The 26583-nt window shown below is 44.9% G+C and overlaps 1 protein-coding gene and 1 non-coding gene across 2 annotated transcripts; one reads left to right on the top strand and one right to left on the bottom strand.

Moving 5' to 3' along the window:
* Positions 1-547: 547 nt before the first annotated feature.
* LOC125586546 lies at positions 548-654 on the bottom strand. The gene has a single exon (XR_007323083.1). It is a non-coding gene; the product is annotated as a small nucleolar RNA R71 (small nucleolar RNA).
* Positions 655-21386: 20732 nt separating this feature from the next.
* LOC125585888 (uncharacterized mitochondrial protein AtMg00860-like) lies at positions 21387-21854 on the top strand. The gene has a single exon (XM_048755601.1). It carries the CDS (start codon positions 21387-21389, stop codon positions 21852-21854), a length of 468 nt encoding a protein of 155 aa, XP_048611558.1.
* Positions 21855-26583: the final 4729 nt, after the last annotated feature.

Raw genomic sequence — 26583 nt, 5'->3', positions numbered from 1 at the left:
TTTAACTTTCAGGTGTATGAATTTGAGGAGCAGGGGTCCATCAAACCTAGTTCCAATAGTAGCAGACATCAGAGCTTTAGAGAGGGAGTGTGCTAGAGCTAGAAGAGAAGAAGAACACCAAGCCCACTTGGAAATTGATATGGCAGATCCACCGCAAGGGGCAGAACACCAACCGCGGGCAGCTCGACCCATTGGTACTTATGACCGGCCCAACATTCATGGTCATAGACTGGGAATCCGAGCACCGGCTGTGGCAGCCAACAACTTTGAGGTCAAGTCAGGACTCCTCAACGTGATCGAGAACAACAAGTATCATGGCTTGGCTCTAGAGGACCCATTTGATCACTTGGATAGGTTCGACAGCTACTGTGGGTTGTCAAAAACCAATGGTGTGTCCGAGGATGCCTTAAAGCTGAAGTTATTCCCTTTCTCTTTGGGGGATAAGGCACGTCAGTGGGAGAAGTCTCTACCCAGCGACTCTATCACCACTTGGGATGAGTGCAAGAGAGCATTCTTGGAGAAATTCTTCTCATCCTCAAGAACTGCTAAGCTGAGAAATGAGATCTCCAGTTTCCAACAGAAGAACTTGGAAGGCTTCAGTGAAGCCTGGGAGAGATTCAAGGGCTACCAAGCTCAATGCCCACACCATGGTTTCTCTAAGGAGAGCTTGCTGAGCACATTCTACCGTGGTGCTCTTCCTAAGTACAGGGCCAGACTGGATACAGCTAGCAATGGGTTCTTCTTGGGGAGAACTGAGGAAGATGCAGAGGAGCTGGTTGACAACATGGTAAAGAGTGATGCAGTCTACAGTGGAGACCACGACAGAAGCAGTCGAACAGATGATAAGCAGACGAGGAAGGAGTTGAAAGCTCTACAGGATAAGATAGACATCCTCCTTGCTGATAAAGCCACACAAGAGCAGCTGCACTTTGTTGGTAACCCAAGCCAAGAGACACCACCTGTTGTCCATGAGGTTGAGGGTTTGGAAGGTCAGGAAGAGCTGTGTTTCATCAACAACAATGGTAGCTGGTACAAAAAAGAGCCCAACTTTCAGTACAACAACTACCAACAGAAATCCTATCCCAACAACCAACAGAGTGGTTATCCGCCTCGAAACAACCAGCAAGGCAGCTATCAACCTCAGCAAAACCCCTCATCTGGTTCCTCTGCTCCTCAAGAGAGCAGCACTGACACCCTGCTGAAACAAATCTTGGAGTCTCAGACTAGAAGTGAGAAGCATGTTGGTTATGAGTTGAAGAACCTTCATTCCAAGATTGATGGGAGCTACAATGAGCTCAACAACAAGTTCTCACATCTTGCTTCTACAGTCAAGAATTTAGAGAATCAGTTTGCTTCCATGAACACTCACCAGACTCGCCAGCAAGGATCTCTACCTGGAAAATCTGACCAAAACCCAAGGAGGCCAAAGCTATCACCCTTAGGAGTGGTAAGCAGTTACCTCCTACAACCCTCACCAGGGATGCTGAGAAACTAGGTGAAGAGGTGGCCATCAACTTAGATGATGAAGTGGTGATTGTTGATGAGAAAATCAATGATGAAATCTTGGAGAAGATTGTGGAAGCCAAGGGTAAAGGAAAGGTTGGGGAAGCGAAGAAAACAGTGAAAGATGGTGAAGTTCTTGCTCCAGCAAGTGAGAATTCTTTTGTTCCTCCTCCCTATGAACCCAAACTACCATTCCCTGGTAGATTCAAGAGGCAGCTGCTAGAGAAGTACAAGGCTTTGTTTGAGAAGCAAATGAGTGAAGCTCAGGTTGCAATGCCCATCATCGATGCTTTCATGTTGATTCCTCAATACAACAAGTTCCTGAAAGATGTTGTAGCTGCAAAGAAGAAGGAAATGGAAAGCATGATGATTCTTACCCATGAGTGCAGTGCCATCATCCAAAGGCTTGATGTTCCAGAGAAGTTAGAGGATCCAGGATGCTTCACACTACCTTGTGCTCTTGGACCTATGGTATTTGAGAAATGTCTCTGCGATTTGGGAGCTAGTGTCAGCGTGATGCCTTTGTCTGTTGCAAAGAAGCTTGGATTCACTCAGTACAAGAAGTGTAAACTCTCTCTGGTGTTAGCTGATCGTTCAGTGAAGTACCCTGTGGGCATCTTAGAGGACCTACCTGTGAAGATTGGAAGGTATGAGATACCTACAGATTTTGTGGTGCTTGAGATGGGTGAGGAGGCTCAAGACCCATTGATTCTTGGAAGGCCATTCTTAGCTACAGCAGGAGCAATTGTTAAGGTGAAAGAGGGCACGATTGATCTCCATTTGGGTAAAGGGCATGTTCTCCACTTTGACATCAAGGAGAAAATGAAGAAACCAACTGTGTTCGGGCAAGCCTTCTACATTGAAGAGATGGGCACTCTTGCTGATGAGCACCTTGAAGAGTTACCACCTGAGGACGACGAGGAGGGAGCATCTCCCTCTACTCATTCCCCATAGAAGGTAACCCACTACTTTCCCTTGTATATACCATTTTCGTTTTTGCATATTAGTTTTCTCTTTTTGGGTATCTCTCTCTCCTTGACAACACAGAGACTGTGTCATTTAAGTTTGGGGGAGGTACCAAGTATTTGATCACGTTTGCTTTGATGATTTGAGTCTCATGCATTGCATTATACATATATATTTGCATAAAAAAAAAAGAAAAAAAAAATTCATTTAGTTTGCATCATTGTCATTTCTAGGAGAGTCTAGAGCATATAGGTTGCATTTACTTGCATTGGGAGCAATGATTTTAAATGCCCTGTAAAGAACACTAAGTTGCACCTGAGTAGCTTTTGCACCTCTCAAAAAGACTTGTATATTTCGAGCCTTGAAAACTCTTCCTGAAACTTGTTGATTGCTGAAACTCAGTCTTGGAAGCCAACTACAACCTTATTTGAACTAAACGAACTTAATGCTTCTTGCTCATGGTCCCTTGTGTACTGAGTCATGGCTATACACACCTGAGTTGTCACATCCTTTATGCCAATCTTATTTTGACAAACTCTAGTGGTAGACCACTCCCAAAACTTTTCCCTCCTTTTAAGCTTTCATTGTTTGATGAGTGAGGCCTTCTTCGAAAAGTCTTACATGTGCATAATGTTGAGAGTATCGGGAACGACAATGCTTGATCTTCATTCTTGCTAGATTGGGCACTCTATTGTCTAGCTATAGGTGGGGGGTGAGAGTTGTGATTATGATTTGGGAGCAATGAAAAAGGAAAAGAAATAACTCTTTGTGTTTAAGTGAGTTGTCTTACTGGGATAAGTAGAAAAACCTCTAGCTCAAGTTATGAAAAGTCTTGGCCCCCATTTAAAAAAAAAAAAAAAAAAAAAAATAAAATATGAAAAGAAAAGAAAAAGAAAGAAAAAGGGGGCTAGCAAAGTTGTTAGGAGCTAAGTAATGTTTTGAGGTTGTGAAAAATCCCTTGTAGATTTCAAAGAGAAGGAGTTAATGTTCTTAGGATCTTTTGGTGAGAGATGTGAGTTGGGTTTGACATTTGAGAATGATTGTGTAATTGTATGTTTGGGAAAAGGGTAGAACAATGGAGATTGAGCATTGTATGCATGAGTTGATCCCTTTCTTAGATATATTATGTGCAATGTCAAGGCTACTTGTTTCGAGAGTAAACCACCTTAAAGATTTTATGTTTCGAACCTCTTGAATCACTTGAATAAAAGTCTTCCCTCACCCAACCAAATGACTTGGACCAACTGACCATTTGCAAGAATTCACCTGATGTTTTGTGCTTAATGAATGTGAGAGTTGGTTGATTTGAATGTGTGGATGCTTGATGATGAGTGTAAGGGCAAAAAGAGTTGAGATAGGCCTAGAGAAGCTAGAGTGTAATAAGAGAGTGTGCTCATGATGGATTAGATGTTGAATCGAGTACTAGTTCTGTTTCTTTTGGCTATGAGCTCCCACCTTCAAACCTCTCTCCCTATGAGTTCTAGAAAGTTCACTTGTGGACAAGTAAATGAACAAGTTCTAGAAAGTTCACTTGTGGACAAGTAAAAGAACAAGAGAGTGTGCTCTTGCATATTTCCATTATCTTATCCATTCATCCATGTGCATTTTGATCATATAGACTAGGATTTATCCATGTTTAGGTTACATTTTGCATACATGAGTCTCTATCAGGTGTTGGAGTGCCACATGGAGTTCTTGGGGCTATTTGGATGCATTTGGAGCTCAAAAAGAGGTGAAATATGTGATCATTGGACGAGCAGAGCAGGGGAGCGAGGTTCCGCAGCGACGTCATGAGGTCGCTCCAAAGCACCTCTCAGAGCGACCTAGCTGGAGCGACCCCGTGAAGTCGCTCGCCATATTCACCCAGTGAAGCGACTTGCCCAGAGCGACGCACCGAGGTCGCTCGCATCTCACACCCCTCTCGGAGCGACCTCCCAAAGCGACACCCCGAGGTCGCTCGCGTCTCTATGGCGAGACGACACGAAGCGAAGTCCGGAGCGACCTCTCAGAGCGACCCACTGAGGTCGCTCCCGAAGGCCAGAGCGACCTCTCAGAGCGACATGCCGAGGTTGCTCCGCGTCTATTGTTGGGTCGATTTTCTATTTTACTTAAGGGCCTTTTGGTCATTTCATTATGCATGTTTTACTTTCTAAACCTATGTTTTAATACTCTGTAAGCCACCAGGAGGAGACGATCTTTTGATCTATTGAGAAATACACAAAAACTCTCTTGAGAAGTTCATCTCTTGGATTTTGATTGTTATGTTCTTGTGTTCTTGTTGATTTCTTATCTATTTCTCTACATGATTAATCTGAAATCCAATATGGGTTTAAGAGGAATCATGGAGATTAGTGAGTAATCACCTTTTGAATTCATGGGTTAGGGAGATCAAGGGTGATTAGGTTAGTTCTAGGATGTTTTAGTGTAGATCATTCTTGTTCCTTGCTAGTAGAGTATTGATAATGCATCTTCTGAGTTGGCCACTCAAAAGTTGATCAATAGACATTTCCCACCCAAAAGGTGTTTGATGAAATGCCTGAGACAACTCTCCTAGGCTTTTAGTATACTTTGCCAAAGACATTTGTTGTTAAAGATGCTAAGATAGCTAATAGACTTGTTAGTAATGATTGCTTTCATATTATTCAACCAAAGACATTTGATGTTTGAGATATGTTAGCAAATGAGCATTCATCTAGACATAGAGCTTGCTTAGAATTGTGTCTAGGCTTAAGGTTGATAGTTTGATTGATCATTTGCCATCCTTAGTTCGATACTTGATCACCCAAGGTCTAATCCCTATGCCCATGAGTTCTCTTTTCCCTTAGTCAAGAAAGTATCATTCTGTTATTGCTTTCTAGTTTTAGTCATAGCTTAAAACCCATCTAAATCATTGGTTGCACTTAGATTAAGTGAATACTTGCATTCTCAGTGCTTTGATATCCCTCAGAACTGGTTCGACAATCATTTATACGACAACATTTGTCTTAGGAACCTTGAAAACTCCTAACATCAAACGTCTCTTTCTACCTTATTTCTTACAAACTCATACGAAATCAAAGTCATGTCCATCGTTCCGTAGTACTCACAAAGATCCTAAACAAAAATCCCCTAACAGTTTGGCCCTAAAAGGAGGGGAGTAATCTAAATTGTTTGATAATGGTGGTGGATGAGCAGAACGAGCTACACGAAGCTACTCCAAGAGAAGCAGAGCTCCAAAGGCAACTCAACGGTAAACACAGCCAAGTAACCGAGCAAAACAGAGCTCGAATAGAAGTTGCAGAGAATCTCGAGCTCTCCTCAGAAGTCCATAAGCTCGACGAACACTCCAAGCAACTGGAGCAGAGCGCCGAAAAGCTCGGCCAGCTCAAATCGGAGAATCCAAACCTCTGAGACGAGAACCGAGCCCTCAATACGGCAAGTAACAAAAAACGTCGATTCCAGGCTCAGATCCGACCCATGTCGACTCTGGAGACACCAAACTATGGAACAGGCACGACTCTCCCGCCTACGACGTCGCAAGGAGACGCAGAAACGCGCGAAAAGGCTAAGGGTGCTCAGACCTACGACGTACAAGACAGCGAATCTGAGCCGGAAGCCAATAAGGAAGCACCCAAGGGAGCAACAAAGACGGAGTATCCCATGGTTGCTTACATGGAGCAGATGTTCTTCAAGAGGCTCGACGCCATGCAGTCCATGGTTGAAAGGCTCCCAGGGGTAGCTCCCCCATCCGGATGAGCAAGCCCGATTCCTACGCCGATAATCCTTTCACGGATGAGATCACCCTGAACGAGATGCCCAGGAAGTTCTCCTTTCCCAACATTAAGGCGTATGACGGCACCAGCGATCCAGACGATCATGTCGCCCAATACAGACAAAGGATGCTCGATGTAGCACTCCCAAAGGAGTCGCGTGAAGCTACATGTGCAAAGGATTCGACTCAACCCTGATCGGACCCCCTCTGCAATGGTACATCAACCTACCCTTCAGGTCCATAGTCTCCTTCGCTATTCTCAGCGACAAGTTTGTGGAACAATTCGCCAGCAGCAGAGACCTGGAGAAAACCTCTGATGGTCTATACGAAATCCTCTAGCATCGGGCGGAACCCCTGCGAAGCTACATAGCCCGCTTCAATCAAGAGAAGGTGACAATTCCCGAATGTAGTATCCCCACTGCCATCTCTGCCTTCAAGAGAGGCTTACTCCCCGACGGGGAGCTCTATAAGGAGCTGACCAAGTACCAGTGCAAGACCATGGAAGACGTCCTGTCTCGAGCCTGGGCACATGTAAAATGGGAAGAAGATGTCGCCAGTCGCGCCAAGGCGAAGCTAAAGCAAGACCCCAAGGCGATCAGACCAGACCAAACCGAGCGAGACGAGAAACCCTCTCCAAGACCAGCCAGGGATTCCGTGAACAGAAACCGGGGCATATACCAGAACCGGCCGATCGAGAAGGCAGAAGGGATGGCAGTGTCCACATGGCCAGACATCTCTCACTTCTACGTCTCAAAGCCGGAGCTGATCAATGTTCAGAGGAAGATGGGCCAACAGGTCAAGTGGCCTCAGAAGATGAAAGCACCCGATTCGTTCCGGAACCCTGGTCTCTAGTGCGACTTCCACCGTGACCACGGTCAGAAAATGGAGGACTGCGTCGTAGTGAAGATCGAGGTCAACGAATTGCTTAAGAAAGGACACCTCATGGAGTTTCTTTCCGAAAATCCCAAGAGCCATCTAAGCAAGGAGACAACGGGAAAGCCCACTGAAGCTGCTCCCATCTCGCCACCTCGATAGGACCGAGTGATCCATGTCATATCGGGCGGTTTGGAAATCAGCGGTATAAGCCATGCAGCCGCGAAGAAAATCACTCAGAACCCCAAGCACGGCCTAGAGGCAGCCAAGCCGAAACGCTTGCTACTGGGTATGGGCGAAATAAGCTTCACGGCCAAGGAACAGGAAAGGGTTCTCACCCCACATCACGACGCCCTGGTCATATCACTCGCTGTAGCGAATTGCCTGATGAAAAGGATACTGGTAGATAATGGAACATCCGGTAACATCATCTTCCAGGCCGCATACAAGGATCTAGGGCTGGAGGAAAGCGCTCTAACTCGAAGGATAACCCCACTCATAGGATTCAGCAGAGAAGTCAAGCAGACTGCCAGAGAAGTGCCCTCCCGGTATACGCTGAAGGGATCAACATATCAACCAAGTTCCTAGTCGTTGACTGCGATTCAATCTACAACATGATCTTGGGATGGCCCTGGATCCATGGCATGGGAGCCGTCCCTTTGACCCTTCACCAGATTGTGAAACTCCCTACACCCTGCGGGCATTAGAGAAATCAGAGGGGATCAAGAGTATTCCCGCTCCTGCTACCAGACTACTTTGAAGGGAAAGACCAAGGTCTTATAGCAATTACAGAGCAAACCTCCGGCTCATCACACCAAGGAACCAGAGGTCGAAAAAATGAACGACGTGCCATTAATCGAAGGGGACCAGACCCGACATCTCAAGAGTGGCTCCAAGCTGACCGAAGGATTAAGGAGGACGTTGATAAACTTCCTCCGGTCTAACTCCGACTGCTTCGCTTGGTCCCATGCAGACATGCCCGGGACTGATCCGGAGATCATCATGCAGAAGCTGCAGTTGGATCCCCTACATCAACCCGTCAGACAAAAGAGGAGGAAGTTTGCCCCCGAAAGGGACACAATCATCAACAAAGAAGTCAGAAGCCTGCTCGGCGCGGGGTTCCTTCGCGAGGTACAGTACCCGGAATGGTTAGCCAACGTAGTCGTTGTCAAGAAGAAGAACAGGAAGTGGAGAGTCTGCATAGACCTCAAAGACCTCAACAAGTCCTGCCCAAAGGGCCCCTTTCCTCTGCCTCACATCGACAAGCTGGTCTATGCCACAACCGGGCATCAGCTGATGAGTTTCATGGACAGGTTCTCCGGCTATAATCAAATACTCATGCATCCGGAGGACCAGGAGAAGACGTCCTTCATGACATCCAGAGGGATCTATTGCTACAAAGTTATGCCATTTGGCCTAAAGAACACGGGATCGACCTATCAACGGCTGGTGAACATGATGTTTGCGGACCAGATAGGGTGAACCATGGAGGTCTACATCGACGACATGCTGGTCAAATCCCTAGAGGCTGAAGACCACATATCTCGCCTGCAGCAAGCCTTCTGCACTCTCCGGAAGTACAACATGAAGCTCAACCCAGCTAAGTGCTCATTTGGGGTCAGTTCCGGCAAGTTCCTCGGGTACATTGTAACCCACCGAGGAATTGAAGCTAACCCAGAGCAAATCAGCGCCATTCATTCGATCCCTTCCCCGAAGAACGTCAAGGAGGTTCAAAAGCTAACGGGAAGAATGGCAGCCCTGAGCAGGTTCATCTCTAGGCTCTCCAACAAATCTCACGCCTTCTTTGGAACCCTAGAAAACTCAAAGGATTTTCAGTGGACGGAAGAGTGCGAGTCAGCTCTCCATGAGCTAAAGGCATATCTCACCACTCCTCTCCTATCCAAGCCACTGCTCGGTGAGGTCTTGCTGCTATATCTAGCAGTCTCGGAGCACGCCGTAAGGGCCGTCCTAGTACGCGAGGAAGGAAGCAAGCAGCTACCAATCTACTACGTAAGTAAGGCTCTCCTGGATGTAGAAACCCGCTACAGTCATCTAGAGAGGCTGGCCTTAGCCCTGATAGTCGCCGCCCGCAAGTTACGGTCCTACTTTCAGGCTCACCCAATCGTGGTTGTCACCTCTTTCCCCATAAAATTGGTCCTCCACAAGCCTGAAGTCTCTGGACACTTAGCGAAATGGGCTGTGGAACTAGGAGAATACGATGTGATTTTTCGACCAGCCACAGCTATAAAGTCACAAGTCCTAGCATAATTTGTGGCCGAATTCTCCCCTACTTTTCTCCCAACTCTGGAGTAAAAAGTGCGCCTCCGAAGAGAAACAAAGGATGAGGGAGGATGGGTCCTGCATGTCGATGGATCCATCAACATCAGAGGTGTCGTGGTAGGAATAATGCTTCCCTCGCCGACAAGGAACAAGGCCTCAAGGGCTGTGAGGTGCAACTTCAAAGAGACCAACAACGAAAGCGAGTACGACGCTCTAACCGCAGGGCTAACACTCGCCCATCAAATGGGGGTAGAAAACATCCAGGTTTTTGGTGACTCCAAGCTGATAATCAACCAAGTGCAGGGAGAGTACCATGGAAACAAGAGAAGTTCTTAGTCGAAGAACAAAGAGTAAAGACTCAAAAAGTTGAAAGAAAATGGAATGGTTTTATTATGAGAAGTGTTTACATATTTATACTACTTGAGGAATAGAAAAAGACATAGGAATGTGTTAACGACAAACTTGGGAAATCAAAATTGACTAAGAAGTTTGAAAGACAATGTAGAAAAACTCTTGGATTCTAGATCTGGTCAAAGATAACTATTCGGCTGGCGTCCAGGTTCATCCGAACCAAGTGGTGCCTTCGCGGTAAGGAGCAGGACGGACGCGGTGAGGTCTGGACAGTCGGCCGAGTAAGGCTCATGCGCCAACTTGGTTCTAGCACGACCCAAGTCTTTCGACAGTTGAAGAATTCGTGCCTTAGAGAAATTTTGATCATCAAAGTTCAGGAGCTGATCATACTGGCCGGCTGATCCATCAGTACGTTCCTTGGGACACTTGGCTCGGATCGGACAGACCAAAAGGGAAAGACTATGGTCTGACTCGGATTCCTCTCGATCAAAGGGAGTTCTGGCTTGACCATCAGTCTTGGCTTGGTGAGTGGGGCGGGGAAGACAGGCTGTGGTTCGGTCATTTCGGTCGTCTGGATGTGGTTCCAGCCTTAGCTCCTTTCTGGTCGTCTGGATGTGGTTCCAGTCAGAAGAAGATGAGGCCATAAGAGATTCTTTATACACGAGTAAAAGAAATGGCTTTTGAGAGTAAAGAGACTTCTTGACCTGACTTTGTTTGATGAAAAAGTTGGAATTTCGGTGAGATGACTCAGGTTCGTCCGGTTTAGACTCTTGGTCGTGGTTCTTCTTGGGTTGGACCTGATCTTGGTGAACTTCCAATGGCGACAATGGCACCAGAGTGATATTCTTTCCTTTATGGTCAAAGGAGTGTCGTTTTGTGAAGCCATCATGCACAACTTTCTTATCAAACTGCCATGTACGGCCCAGAAGGATATGGCAAGCGTCCATAGAAAGAACGTTGCAAACAATCTCATCTCCATATCGTCCAATGGTAAGAGGGATCGTGACTTGCTCCTTCATGTACTGTTCGCCGGTCTCATTGAGCCATTCCAACCTGAAAGGACGAGAAAGAGGTCGAGTAGCTAGCCCAAGCTTCCTGACAAAAGTATCACTAGCAACATTAGTACAACTCCCACCGTCAATGATCAAATAACAAATTTTTTCAGAGATTAAACAACGAGAATGAAAGAGATTCTCCCTTTGTTCTTTTTCATTGGTTCTGGGCTGAACACTCAAGGAACGTCTAGTGACAAGGAATTATCGATGCGCTGGGTAGTCAAAGCTGTCTTCCTCATCAAAGATCGGCTCATAATCAGTAACAAAGGTCGGGCCAAAGTTATCGTCCGTGTGGCCGTCCGTCTCCTCGAAGATGGGGTCGTCCCAAGCTTTCCTAGCAACGAGTAATGGTCCGTGATGTGGATAGTCAAAGGACTCTTCTTCCTCATCAAAGATAAGACCAAGATCCTCCTTGTCCTCCTGCTCGTCCTCGGTCTCAACCTCTCCATTCTCCATGAGAATCATCACTCTTTGGTTCAGACATTTGTTGGCATAGTGTCCTAGACCTTGACACTTGAAGCATTTGATGTCTCTTGCACGACTGGGATTCTCAATAGCTTTTCCTTTGTCAACACGAGCAGGAACATCAGTCTTAAAAGCTGTATTTGTTGTGGAAGAAGACTTTCCTTTGTCTTGATAACTTGGCTTAGGAGCAAAGGACGGTTTAGGAGCAAAGGCCGGTTTAGGAGCAAAGGACGGTTTAGGAGCAAAGGCCGACTTTGAGTAGCTCTTCCTTTTCACTTGTTGTTCAATAATGATGGCTTTGTTCAACATTTGCTCCACGGTTCGATACTCTTGAAGCTCCATACGGTCTTGGATGTCTCGGTTGAGGCCATAAAGAAATCTAGCCATAGTAGCGTCCATGGGCTCGTCTACATCGGCCTTGATCATAAAGGTTTCCATCTCTTGGTGGTAGTCTTCCACGGACTTGGTGCCTTGAAGCAAACGTCTGAATTTCTGGTGGAGGTCTCGGTGATAAAGGAACAAAACGTCTCCTCATCAGCATGGAAAACTCGTCCCATGTGTCAATCGGTCTATCACCTGTTCTCTTCCTGTGGGTCGCAACTTGATCATACCAATTAATAACATAGCCTGAGAATTCAGTAACATCAAGTCTAACTTTCTTAATTTCAGAAAAGTTTTGACAATCAAAGACATGTTCAATTTTTTTTTCCCATTCAAGAAAAACATCAGGATAATTGTTACCATCAAAAGGTGGGAATAATTGTTACCATCAAAAGGTGGGATTTTCAGTTTAAATCCTCCTAATCTATCATCAGCTAGTTCATTTCTAGCAAAAGGATTGGTATCACCTGGATCTCGGTTTCTATGACCTCTCCTAGGTCGATTGGTGGATCGGACGTCGTCCTCATGGGAATCCTCCTCTCGGATATCATCGTCGGTCCGGTTTGGCCTCCTTGGGCGATCTCTTCTGGCTCTGGTTTGAGGACGCGGCTGTTGACTGTTTTGGATCTCATCTAGCCTTAGATGGATCTGCTCAAGACCTGTGTTCATAAGGTTAGTAAAAGAATCATTCAAGGCTCGCATCTGCAAGTTAGATAAACCGGCCTCTGAGTTTCCGGGTCGGCTCCTTTCGTCTTCACTACTCATGGTTTCCTGAAAATCTTTAAGACACGAAAAGTTAGATTAAAACCTCACATTCTCAAGTGTTTGATCTCGCCCACACACGTGTTTCTCTCAGAATTTTGGTGATCACTCTCAAGCCCTATACTCAAGGTTCTAAGAGATCTAATCCAGGAATCCTAATGGGCAAACTTCAAAGCAAACAAGGGAATATTTTTTTATTTTTTTTGTAAGATAGATAGAAAAAAGAGAACTTTGGTTTTGAAATCCATTTTAACTACCTCAAAGGCTGGATTTCTCCTCAGCCAGCAGACTTTCTCTTCCACCACTAATCCACAAATCAAACTCTTGGAAATCTCTTTTTTTTTTTGAATTGTAGATCTTTCTTTTTTTTTTATACTTTTTCTAGTGGATGGTAATGAGGGGCCCGAATTTAAGATAGAAAGAAGAAGAAGAAATGTTTATGAAATGGAAGATGAGAAGATGAACTGACAATACCGGAAGAGTGGCTCTTAAACCACTTTGATACGCCTTAAAAAGGATCACTCGACCGGATTGGAAAGGATATGAACTCCGAAGGAGAACTGATGGAATGATGGGTCCCACAAAGGTTGCGGAATGGCCTTTGATATTCCCGAACCAGTTTGTTGCCGGATGTGACGCACCGGTCCTACAAAGAGGCGATCAAAAATAGTTGCCTGATATTACTCACAAGACCAACGGACAAGAGGAGTTTACTTGGAGCTAACCACACCAAGGAAACAAGAGAAGTTCTTAATCGAAGAACAAAGAGTAAAGACTCAAAAAGTTGAAAGAAAATGGAATGGTTTTATTATGAGAAGTGTTTACATATTTATACTACTTGAGGAATTGAAAAAGACATAGAAATGTGTTAACGACAAACTTAGGAAATCAAAATTGACTAAGAAGTTTGAAAGACAATGTACAAAATCTCTTGGATTCTAGATCTGGTCAAAGATGACTCTTCGGCTGGCGTCCAGGTTCATCCGAACCAAGTGGTTCCTTCGTGGTAAGGAGCAGGACGGACGCGGTGCGGTCAGGACAGTCGGCCGAATAAGGCTCATGCGCCAACTTTGTTCCAGCACGACCCAAATCTTTCGACAGTTGAAGAATTCGTGCCTTAGAGAAATTTTGATCATCAAAGTTCAGGAACTGATCATACTGGCCGGCTGATCCATCAGTACGTTCGTTGGGACACTCGGCTCGGATCAGACGGACCAAAACGGAAAGACTATGGTCTGACTCGGATTCCTCTCGATCAAAGTGAGTTCTGGCTTGACCATCAGTCTTGGCTTGGCGAGTGGGGCGGGGAACACGAGCTGTGGTTCGGTCAGTTCTGTCGTCTGGATGTGGTTCCAGCCTTAGCTCCTTTCTGGACGCTTGCGGGTTGATCCGGTACACGGCTCGGTCTGTCTGTCTGGAACGGTCGGTTGCTCGAACCTCAGTTGGAATGATCTGATCATCCTGAGCTCCATCTTGGACTGGCTCCATGTACTGAGGCGCATCAGATGTGTTACACCTCGAGAAGCCGCTAGAATCCTTGTCGAACTACATGAAGGATATTGTGGATCCCACTCTAGCGGCAAGAGCCTAGTGCTCAGAGCCAGAAGGGCAGGTAACTATTGGCCCACGATGGCCGCAGACGCCAACCGGCAAGCCAAACACTGCGGCCAGTGTCAGAGGCACGCTCCAGGTTCTAAACTCCCTCCGGAAAACCTCAAGTCCATAAGCTCACCGTGGCCCTTCAGAAAGTGGGGCATGGATATAGTGGGGAAATTCCCTATGGCACTGGGGAAGAACGTCTTCCTTCTGGTAGTCACTGACTACTTCCCCAAACGGATCGAAGCAGAAGCACTCAGCCGGATAACAGACCTCCAGATCCGCAAATTCGTGTGGACGAACGTAATCACTCGCTTCGGGGTCCCCCATGAGTTTGTCACCGAAAATGGACCCCAATTCACGAGCCACAACTTGAAGGAGTTATGTAAGGACTGGGGCAAAAAGCTTACCTTCGCTACACCGCCACACCGCTACACCGCTACACCCCTAATCTAACAAACAAGCGGAATCCACGAACAAGACTGTGGTCAACATGCTTAAGAAGCGGCTGGAGGGTTCCAACAGGAAGTGGGCGGAAGAACTGCACGGAGTCCGCTGGGCCTACCGGACCATTCCCAAGACCGCGATGCAGGAAACTCCTTACTCGCTAGTCTACGGCTCTGAGGCCATAATACCCACGGAGATGCACGTGAGAACAACGGTCTCAGGGTGCACCTCTCTCTGGAAGAGAACGATGAACTAATGACGCTGAGCCTCGACTTACTCGACGAAAAGAGAGAGGCCGCTCGGCTAAAACACTGGTCCTACGAGCAAGACGTCGCCAGGACATACGACAAGAAAGTCAGAACCAGGACCTTCCAGCAAGGGGACTGGGTTCTATGACGAGCAGAGAAAACGACAGGGAAACTTACCCTCGGGTGGGAAGGACCCTATAAGGTAATTGAGGTGCGGAGAGCCGGAGCCTACAGGCTGTTGGGGTCAAAAACGGTCACAGCGGAATTAGCGCTTGAATGTCGTCAAAACATACTTTTCAAAGAAGTAATTTTCGTACAAATTACTGAAAATAATTTTTACGATAAATTTCTTGGAAAGACTTATCCGAAACACCAAAATGAACAATCGTCTAAAAACATGCTCGAAGCAACCATATCGAACTCAAAGACTGCTCGACGATCGTCGGGTGGTCCGAGCATCAAACCACTCGACGATCGTCGAGTGGTCGGTGCTGGGGTCAAAAACAATACGACGAAATTAACATCCAAATATCCGTAAAAATCGGCATGAACGCTTTTACGAAAAGTAATCTTCGTAAAGAAATCTTTACGAAGAACTTTGCGGTGAAATCTTGCACTAGTCTCGGTTGATTCATCGAAACTAAACACGCATAGCCCAAGAACACGTTCATAGAACGTCAGAAATGGATCTAAACAAGGTCGCCACATAGCGACCGAGCCGGCGCTACGAGCCGGCGCTACGAGCCGGCGCTACGTAGCGACCGAACAAGGCATTCGGTCGGTCGCTACATAGCGACTGACCAAGCCATTCGGTCGGTCGCTACGTAGAGACCGACCCGCGAACGAGTCACCGACCGACCAAGCCACTCGGTTGGTCACTACGTAGCGACCGACCAAACCTTTCGTTTGGTCGCTACGTTGCAACCGATCCAGCGCGGATCAGGTCGCTACGTAGCGACCGAACTGTCTCGAACATCGATCAACGGGTACGACCCAAATCCGTACATTCTCATCTCTTCCTTAATGCTAGCTCCTATGTACCACAGCCATATCACTTCTCACATCGTTCCGATCAAAGTTACCATTGAAACTTTACGATAAAAACCGCGAGAACTTGTTTTTGTCGAAAAGAAAATCGTAACAAACATTTTATGTCAAAAGACGGCCCAACGAGGTCTAAAACGCGACTACAAGCCCACTTACGATTCTTTAAGAACAAACCCATAGATGCTATGACTGTTTATGTTTTTATTTTATAAAAACAAATATAAAGATAAGTTTCCGCAGAAAAAATGTTAAGTTTCCGCGGATAAACATGAAGATCGAAAAAAATGGAATATCTCTATTTTTCACTTAGGACGGCTTAAGGGTAGGAAGGGAAAAGCTAAAACCGACCTTGGAGGAGTATATAGGGGGTCCTAGGTGAGAGGCACAAGGGAGAACTTTTTCAGAGCAAACATAGCACTTAGAGAAATTTTAGGCAACTTTCCGTTTTTGTTATTCGAGCTGCGACTCAATTAGGTCTTGCAGTCTTAGGGTTTTAGAACTAGGAATCTCGCCGACAGCTCTCGTAGCCCAGACTCTTACCTTGCTGTAACGCTCAAACGCGGATTCGGGATAAGATCCATTTTGCTCTCTTTTCGATTTCTTATTTTTCTCGTCTTTATTTCGTGTTCTGATTGCTTGGCGTGTGGTTTAGCAGATATCCGGGACCTCTGGAAAATTTGGGTTTTCCTAACTTTCCTTATTTAAACGGAAATCGACAGTACAAATTTTGGTTCCCACACAGGCTACAAGATTGCAAAGGTAAAATACAACCCAACTGCTGGAACGCCTTGCACCTCAAAGCCTATCATTTTTAAATACGGTCTCTGCACCATGATTCCTACTATCTTACTATGTACTATTTAAGCATTATGATTTCCTACTTCTATGTATGCTCAACGTCTCCGGACAAACTTATAATAAAAAATAGTTCCAACTATAAAGGCAGTAGGAAAATCACCATACTTAAAGGGGCTAACGAGCTGGATCAGGTCTCCAGAGACCTCCGATCCTGGCCAACCCTTGTCAAAAAAGTGGCACGTCCACAGAAAATCACAATGGGTATGAGACATAAAGCAGGAATGGGTATGCGCAAGCCTGGGTATGCGCAAGCCCGAGTATGCTGTCAAAACTACTTAAAACTCATGTGCAGCCTAAGGCGCATTGGGGTCCCTAGAGCACCACATGTGAAAGTACCTGTATTAAAACGCTACGTGCTATACAATACAGGAAACACTGGGTATACTTGCAAAAGTACTGTGAAATACAGGGAGCAAAAGTGCAAAATTCTGGGAGCACCTCATAATCTATGCTTATCCAGACGTGGAAAGCAGCAAAGCCTTGCACATGGGTCATTACACCCACACCAGCACCCTCTAAGCCTGTCAGTGACTTCCTGCAGAAGTAGAATACAACATAGGAACTCAAGAGTGGCGACCAGCTTCCGAGCGGCAGAATGCGAAATCCGAAAGGTACCAGTAGTCATCTTGCTTAGGAAGGCGGAGTACGGTCCCTGCGAAAACAAACATTCCAGGTTCTCAAGGGAACTCCAGACCCATATACAAGCCCGCAATCAATAGAGGAAACCCACGGTTCCCCATACGATCTCGGGTCCTATGGATAAAATCTAAGGAAGAACCTCAGGGTTCCCAGATAGCCTTCGGGTTCCAAGCAAAGATCTCATGATCTGAGGAAGAACCTCCGTGTTCCTATCTGGCCTCAGTGTTCCAAATACGATCTTAGAAAGAAGATAGAACCCCTGTGCAGCGTAAGGCGTCATTACATCTCTAAGAACCTTCGGGTTCCCACATGACATACGATCGTTGAAATCCGAGATCCAGATTAGATAATCTGATTGATTATATCTAAGTTTGAGTTCGAGAACAAATAATATCAATAAACCCCTAAAAACCCAAATTAAGTTATTTACTTATCATACCTGAAAAGTTATTTACTCCCAACTGTTAACAACCTCAAAACAAATCAATCGAGCAATAACTTTGCTCGCCAATTCATCTACTGCTTTAAAAATCTCTAAATCTAACTTTAATTCGAAGACTATAAATCTACTGTGTAATCCTAGAGTCTCTGTGGATTCGATCCCTAAGTACTACATCTGAACCTCTTATTTGAGAGAGTAAATCACTCCTTAGGATAATTTAAGTGATATCAAATTTGGCGCCTTTGCCGGGGACTCTTTCTTATTACCATTAGATTAAGTTTAGAACTTAGTCTAGATTTTGTTACTGAATTTGCTAAAGTTCTCCCTCTTTTGCTGCTGACAAAGGAATTTAAGATGGAAGATATGGATTTTGACCACATCGATTGACGAAATATAAACAACATCGAGCGACGAGTCGACGGAAATATCGATCGACGCTGCACATCAAAAATCAATCGACGACATCCCGCCGGAAGTAGGTAAGTATTCTCTTACCAATAATGCTAATGAAGGAGTAGTCCAAGGAGAACCTAAAGGTAAACTAAGCAACGCAATTAACCAAATCATAAATGAACAGGGGACTGCAATCCCTGTTAAAACTAATTCAATCTCAACTAGAGATGAAGAAGCAAAATTGCCTCTGCAAGACTACTTAAACCCTGGCGGGACCTATTTCACTAGGTCAGCCATTAAACTACCCAAAGATGATACCAAGAAATCTGGGGTTAGCCTCAAATACTTATTCTTGGTACGTCAGAATCCTTTTCGTGGAGCCGTCTCAAAACACCCACACGATCACATCGAATATCGAGAAAATATTATGGATGACGAGTACAATCGCTGAAAACTCTTTTCATTTTCCGTAGAGGGCGAGGCCAGGAAATAGCTAGACCAACTACCAGCAGGCTCTTTTACCTGATGGAAGGAAATAAGAAATACCTTCATTAATCACTTCTTCAATGAGACGCGTTACTGGGATGTAAGGAAGAAAATCTTCACATTCCGCCAAGATCCACGAGAATCATTCAGGAACGCATGGGAGAGATTCAAGAGTTACCAGCTTGAATGCCCCCACCATGGTTATTTAGAACCACAACTCATTAATAGCTTTTACGGAGGTATTAACTTGTATTACCAAATCACGCTTGACACAGCCAGTGAAGGGAGGTTCAGTACCAGGAACCCTGAAGAGGCGAAGCGTTTGATCAAGAATGTAGCTACGGTTAAATCCGACGAAATGATGGACGTAGAGTGAGGAAGGAGAGTTGACTCAATGGATGGGCCACATTTAGCCAAAATCAAAGAGTCTCTACACTCACTTTATTCTGCTCTAGAGGAGCAAAACTAATTTGGGATTTACCAAATTGACGATGATGCCCTTTCTGAACTAGAACAACAGGTGGATTTCGTAGATATTCCAACCTTAAAGGATAGGTATTCTATCCCTAACACCGATAGTTTTACCCAAAATTACGATGCTACTATGGGATAATGCCGAGGCAGAGCAGAATTTAGGTTAAACCAAGCTTTCACGGGAAATCGTAAAATGGCCACTGACCTGAATGGAAACATAAACATCATCTACAGTGAGCTAATGAGAAAGTTCGACGCTTTAAGTGAACACATTAAGAGACTGGACAGTCAAGTAAAGGAGAACGCGACCACCATCAAAAGAGAAACGGGACGTCTCCCTGGGCGAAATGACGCGTATCCGAAATGTCAAGTTAATGTTGTGTTACTAAGGAGCGGAAAACGCCTCATCCCGAGCACAATAGAAATCAACCATGTAGAAAAACCCGCTGAAGTTGAAAAGACCGGCGACAGTAGATCACTACCAATAATTTTCGATAATCCCAAACCAAAATTAGAAAATTCTCGAGAGAAAGGACGGTCCAACACTGATGAAGCGGCTATCAACCTCGAGGAGGAAGAAGAGGAGTTGGAAGAAGATGTATAAATCGATCGAGAAGAAGGAAACAACATAGATCGACCAACTACGATAACTATCGATCGACAAACTGGAAACAATGCCGATCGATGCTCGGCTCCTGCTGAACCAACCATAGAGAGAGTGTATAGGACTTTACCACCCTTACCTCCTAACAAGACACAGACTAAGCGATAATTAGATAAGGCGATCTGCAAGAAAGCATTCGATAAAATCACGTTGGAAATGCCATTGAGTGATGCCATAAAAGTATCACCTTCAATAAAGAAATATGTAAAAGACATGGTATCCAACAGTTTCCCAGCCGCTGAGCACAGCGTCATGATGGTTTCAGAGGAAGTGAGTGCATTAATCCAAGGCAAAACTCCGATCAAGAGGCCCGATCCGGGCAGCTTTTTTTTTTGGATTGCAATATACGGAATAAAAGTTTTCCTCGATCCATTTCTGACCTGGTTCCAGCGTGAACCTCATGCCGCACTCTGTCGCGATATCCCTGGGATACGATAAATTCAAACCAACCAAAATAACTTTGGTTTTCGCCGATAGATCCGTTAGAGTACCTGAGGAGGTACTTGACGACGTGCCAATAAGGATTAACAACTGTCACGTACCAACGGATTTCGTGGTGCTGAAATTATAGAACGAACCAAAGGATCCGCTCATTTTTGGTAGACCATTTCTAGCTACAGCTGGTGCGATCATCGACGTCAAGGAGGGTCGGATATTTTTAAACATTGGAAACATTCCAATGACCTTCGATATAGAAAAACTGATAAAACGACCTTTATTCGATAAGCAGATCTCCTACATGGACAATATCTCTGAGCTGGCTGAAGAATCCTTCATAGACCTATGCTCAGATGATCCTCTGGAAAAGGTGCTTACATCTATAGAAGAGGAAATATTTAGTGTCGACAGCAAGGCTTATGAATACATGCGATTAATGGACGCAAGTATAGAAATAGCAAATGTCCACGAAGTAGAGGATGACACTTCGGAAATCAACATTGATCGATATTTAAAGGACGCCATCGATCGACAACCATCTTCCCTAGAAGATTGGGATCCTGAAAAAGCACCAAAAATTGAGTTAAAGCAACTACCTGCCGGACTTAAATATGCTTTTCCCTATAAAAATTCCTACCCTGTAATCATAAACGCCAACCTAACCAATGGAGAACTGGCGCTGCTATTAATAAAACTGTGCAAGTATAGGAGAGCCCTCGGATACTCACTCAAGGATATTCTTGGGATATCTCCGGATCTGTGCATGCACCAAATTCACTTAGAAGACGATTCCAAATCGTCAGTGGAACACCAAAGGAGACTAAACCCGAACTTGAAAGAAGTTGTTAAGAAAGAAATTATAAAACTCTTAGATGTTGGAGTCATCTACCCAATTTCAGATAGCAATTGGTTGAGCCCCGTGCATGTTGTGCCTAAGAAAGGTGGAATTACAGTGGTGAAAAATGATAAAAACGAACTCATCCCTACGCGCACTGTCACTGGACATCGGATGTGTATCGATTGTAGAAAATTGAACGCGGCCACTATAAAAGATCACTTCCCTTTACCCTTCATTGACCAAATGTTGGAAAGATTGGCAAATCACCAATACTACTGTTTTCTTGACGGATACTCTGGATTTTTCCAAATCCCTATACATCCTGACGATCAAAAAAAGACCACCTTTACATGCCCTTACGGAACATTCGCATAATGCAGAATGCCTCTCCGTCTTTGTAATGCCCCTGCCACTTTTCAACGATGCATGATGTCAATCTTTACAGATGTGATAGAGGATTTTATGGACGATTTCTCCGTGTATGGATCCAGTTTCAAAAATTGTCTCGATAACCTATGTGAAGTTTTGGCAAGATGTGAAGAAAAGAACCTCGTTCTAAATTGGGAAAAATGCCACTTTATGGTTAACGATGTAATCGTCCTAGGACATAAGGTCTCCGCTGCTGGTACAGAGGTAGATCGAGCAAAGATTGAGGTAATGACCGGCTTGCCTGCACCCACAAACGTAAAAGACGTGAGAAGTTTTCTCGGACATGCCGGATTTTACAGGAGGTTCATACAAGATTTCAGCAAGATTGCTAGACCTCTCACAACCCTCCTCTGTAAAGAAGTTAAATTCGACTTCTCACCAGAATGCGTGAAAGCTTTTGAAGAAATCAAGAAAGCCATAATAACCGCCCCCATCGTACAACCACCTGACTGGAATCTTCCTTTCTAGATAATGTGCGATGCGAGCGATTTCGCCGTAGGAGCAGTTTTAGGGCAAAGGAAAGACAAAAGGCTTCACGCTGTTTACTACACCAGTCGAACTCTCGATGAGGCACAAAGGAATTACGCAACAACAGAAAAAGAACTACTTGCTGTAGTTTATGCATTTGAAAAATTCCGCTAATACCTAGTCGGTTCGCGAGTCACCGTCCACACGGACTACGCTATGATAAAATATTTAATGCCGAAGAAAAACGCGAAACCAAGACTTTTGCGATGGATCCTGTTACTCCATGAATTTGATATAGAAATCAAAGATAAAAGAGGAGTAGAAAACGGAGTCGCCGATCACCTTTCTCGGATACAAATAGACGATGACGTTACCATCAACGATTTCTTACCAACAGAAAACGTTTACCGAACAGATTCATTCTTTGGAAACATATGTCTCACATCCAAGGAGCCGTCGATCGACGCCGACGATGCTATGTCAATCGACACTCCCGATGATCAAAACCAAGAAAAGTCTTCGGTAACTATCACTTGCGATATAAAAATCAATGTTGCCTGAAACACCATACCTCCTGAACATGACTCTCCCGTAGACGGATGTCTGAGTCGAGAAGTGCACACAGTCAAAAAAAGTTTACGCGATAGACCTTGGTACGCTGACATAGTGAACTATCTAGCTGCTGACATAGAACCCAAAGGTTTAAGAGAGTATAAAAGAAAGAAATTTTTGAGAGAAGTTAGGAGATATCACTGGGACGAGCTTTATCTCTACAAACATTGCTCTGACGGGATATATAGACGTTGCGTAGCCGAAACTGAAATCCCTGATATCTTATTCCAATGCCATGGATCTGACTACGCTGGACATTTTGCAACCTTTAAAACGGTGTCAAAAATCCTTCTGGCTGGATTTTTGTGGCCGGCCATGTTTCGCGATGCTCATGCATTCATAGGACAATGCGACAGATGCCAGTGAAGGGGGAAAATCAGTAAAAGACATGAAATGGAACATAAATCTATTCTAGAGGTAGAAGTCTTTGATTGTTGGGGAATAGATTTCATGGGTCCTTTCCCTTCTTCGTATGGGAACAAATACATACTAGTCGCTGTTGATTATGTATCGAACTGGGTAGAAGCAGTAGCCTCCCCAACGAACGACGCGTCTGTAGTCATCAAACTTTTCAAAAGCATTTTCTTCCCAAGATTTGGAATTCCTCGAGTAGTCATAAGTGACGGCGGAATACATTTCATCAACAAAATTCTTAACAGATTACTCCAAAAGAACGGAGTACACCATAGAGTTGCCGCACCCTACCATCCACAGACAAGTGGACATGTGGAAGTCTAAAATCGGCAGATGAAGGAAATTTTAGAAAAGACTGTAGGGACCTCCAGGAAAGATTGGTCTAGAAAACTGGACAATGCACTCTGGGCCTACCGGACTCTATGGAAAATCCTGTCACTTACCAGTTAAGCTAGAACATAAGGCAGCATGGGCTATATAACTATTAAATTTAGACATCAAACCAGCTATCGAAAGAAGACTAATGCAGCTTAACGAGCTGGATGAAATTAGATACTTAGCCTACGAAAGTTCAAAGATATATAAGGAGAAAACAAAAGCATATCATGATAAAAAGATCATCTCCAGGCAATTCGAACCAAATGATAGAGTGCTGTTATATAACTCTCGGCTTACGCTGTTTCCCGGAAAACTCTGATCTCGTTGGTCAGGTCCTTTCACTGTTGTGAACTTCAATCCTTATGGAGCCATTACACTTATAAATGATAAAGGAGATGAATTCACAGTGGCCAATGAGTGAAACACTTTTTGGCTAAACCACTAATTATCAGGCCTATAAACTTAGGCCCCCCTCCCGATAATTAGACATATCGAACATCGAGTCAAGTTAAAGACTTAAAATAAACGCTGAATGGGAGGCAGCTCATTTCTATTTTTAGAATATTCAGGATTTAGTTTAAAATATAAGCCAAAAAAATAAAAAATGAAAAAATAAAAAAAATAATTATCTTCAAAACATACTTGCCGTCGATCGACGAAGTTATCTCCTCATCGGTCTATCGAAAATCAACAATTTGCGGGCTCATTAAAGTCAACATTAGGTCGACATTTTAGCAAACCCGAAAACTCTTTGAAGCAGCCTCCACTCTTTTTCTCTCTCGTTTCTCGACCGAATCAAGCGATTCTTGTGCCTAATCCGCTCGATTTTCAACTCTCTATCCGTTTCAATCACTTAACCCTCGATTCAACATGGTATGAACACGAAATTTTCTAAATTTTCGTTCTTGTTAGGGTTAAGATAAAAAATGAACTAGAACCGGGATTTTAGGGCTTGCATGGATCGATTCGTGTAAATGGAATGCTAGAATAGGGATTATGGATCGATTCAACTGATTGTTAGGCTTTGCAAATCAAATTGCATCGAATGATTTTTTGCAAGTTCCCGCGATGGAGAAATCGATCGATGATATATAATTTTCATTGATCGATTATTGCGCTCTAATATCGATCGACAACGATCCGTAACCGTCGATCGATATCGCACCTAAACCATCAAACCTCACTGATTTCCTATCTTCGTTTATGGTTTTTGGTTGCTGATGTATGAAAGGAGGACGAAGAGGAGGTTCGACGTCGGCGGCAGTAGCACAGCTCCGCCACCACCACCGGTTCGCGACCAAGATCATTGGCCACGAACCCATCCCACTCTTTGACCACTTCGATGACCCGCGCAAAGCAGCGAAGAGCTCGAAATGTAGAAACCGCGCGAACTCAGACTCGTGGGATGACTACGACAACATATTCTTCAACGAGTGGCTGAAGGTTTCTATCGAGCCAACATGACTTGTCGACCCGCATGTGATTCGCTCGCTCGGCATTAGATCGGACCTCGAGGACATATTCGTGGATCTGGGTATGAGAAACATGGCCACCAACCCACATGTCCTCAACCTGAAGCTGGTCCGTCAGTTCATGGCCACGATGCAGGTCTATTACCGCAATGAGAGGGCAAAGCGAGCGAGCGAGAGTACCTTGACCTTTTTCATCCGTAGCATCCGTTACAAAAGTCCCTCTCTCGACTCTCTGCACTATCTACGGGTTCCAGAACGCGGAGCTCGAGCACACTGTAGTACCCAGTTTCGAAGGGAGATCGGCGTTTTGGGGACATATAGCTACAGGCTTCTTCGACTTTGGCTCAGCTCTTCAGACATACATTTGTCTCCCGACTCTGCGCTACTTCATGAAGGTCCTTGCCAACACTCTGTTGTGCAAGATTGAACCTAGTAAGGTTCGGGTACATGAGCTTACATTGGTCTACTACGCGGTGAGGAGCTTGGTTCCCTTGGAGGGCATAGAGGAGCCCGCAGAAGACGAGTGCCCCAACCTCGGAGCCATTTTCGCTGAGCATCTCGTCAAGCTCAAGATGCGGCCGTTCCAGTCATCTGGAGCGCAGAAGGAGATGGTCGGTAGTCTACTTACCCTGAGCGAAGAAGAAGGAGTCTCGTTAGACGATGCTGCGATGGATGACAAGATCGTCTACATGGATGCAGCGCACCTCACGAGAGCACAGTGGCTAAAGGATAACCATTATTGGAGCTTCAGGGATGCGGACGGCCCGCACTTGGTGGAGCTGTCACTCTGTGCACTCAGAGACTTCGACACAGGCCTCCCCAGCATCCAGTTCCATCCTAACCCGCGCCTCCTCTGTGCCCCATCGACCATGCCACGACGCTACACGGTCCAGCGCCCTGGAGGACCTCAGCCGGATCAGCCCGAGGACGCACCACCGCTATTCCCGCCTATGCCAGACATGTCTACACGCCCTGAGGGAGATTTCCAGCGCGTCGTAGTCGATGCTCTCATCGCCATCTGGGCTAGAGTATCGAGATGTTACTGTTTGAGCAGGAGGAGTGACCGAGCCAGCTCACCATCAGCAGCACAACCATAATGCCAGAGCAGAGGCATCTCCCAGGAGACCAGGGACAAGACCACTGATGAGGACTAGTCCTCATATCTCTATCCCTATCTACTTATGTTTTCCTTTATTTCTCAAACTTTTAGGATTTATTTTCGGATTTATTATTTTATGTTAAGACTGAAGTTTATCTATTTGCTAATCTTGCATGTGTTTGGATTGTCTAACAGAGCTTACCTGGCTGACTGATACTCATACTTTGATGAGTTAGACCCATCAATACGTTGCAGCAAGCGAATAAATTTTCTCTCTGCGCTGTCGATCGACGAAGAGGTGCTTACGTCGATCGACGGTGATGCGCTTATGTCGATCGATAACGAGGTGTGCATATCGATCGGCACTCGAGACAGAGGGGTACAAACATTCTTTTCTCATGTCTAACATCTAACTTAGTACTTATGATTATTCTCTAACCAATCTTAGGCTGAATATTACTGGGGACAGTGAAATTGAAGTCTTGGGGAGGTATTCACTAATAATAGTTTGTTATATGATTTATATTTAAAAATGTTTTCAAAAAGTTTTATCGAGTCAAGAAAGTGATAATGAACTTTTAAAAGTTTTTACTTGTTATATAACTACTATATAGCACCACTCTTAGACTAACTAACTGCAGAAAGCACTATAGATACTAAAGTGGATCAACCTGTCAACTATGACAACACTTGCTCTAATGTTTGAAGGAACCAATGTTGACCTCCAACCTAACCTGACTTAACTGCTTGTCTT

The sequence above is a fragment of the Brassica napus genome, chromosome C4 (genome assembly GCF_020379485.1).
Source record: "Brassica napus cultivar Da-Ae chromosome C4, Da-Ae, whole genome shotgun sequence".
Taxonomy (NCBI): domain Eukaryota; kingdom Viridiplantae; phylum Streptophyta; class Magnoliopsida; order Brassicales; family Brassicaceae; genus Brassica; species Brassica napus.
Note: the sequence above shows the minus strand (reverse complement) of the source record. Positions and strands in the feature narration are given on the sequence as shown.

Excerpts from the sequence above, each read along its gene's own strand:
- LOC125585888 (XM_048755601.1), top strand. The coding sequence starts at position 21,387 with ATGTCAATCTTTACAGATGTGATAGAGGATTTTATGGACGATTTCTCC.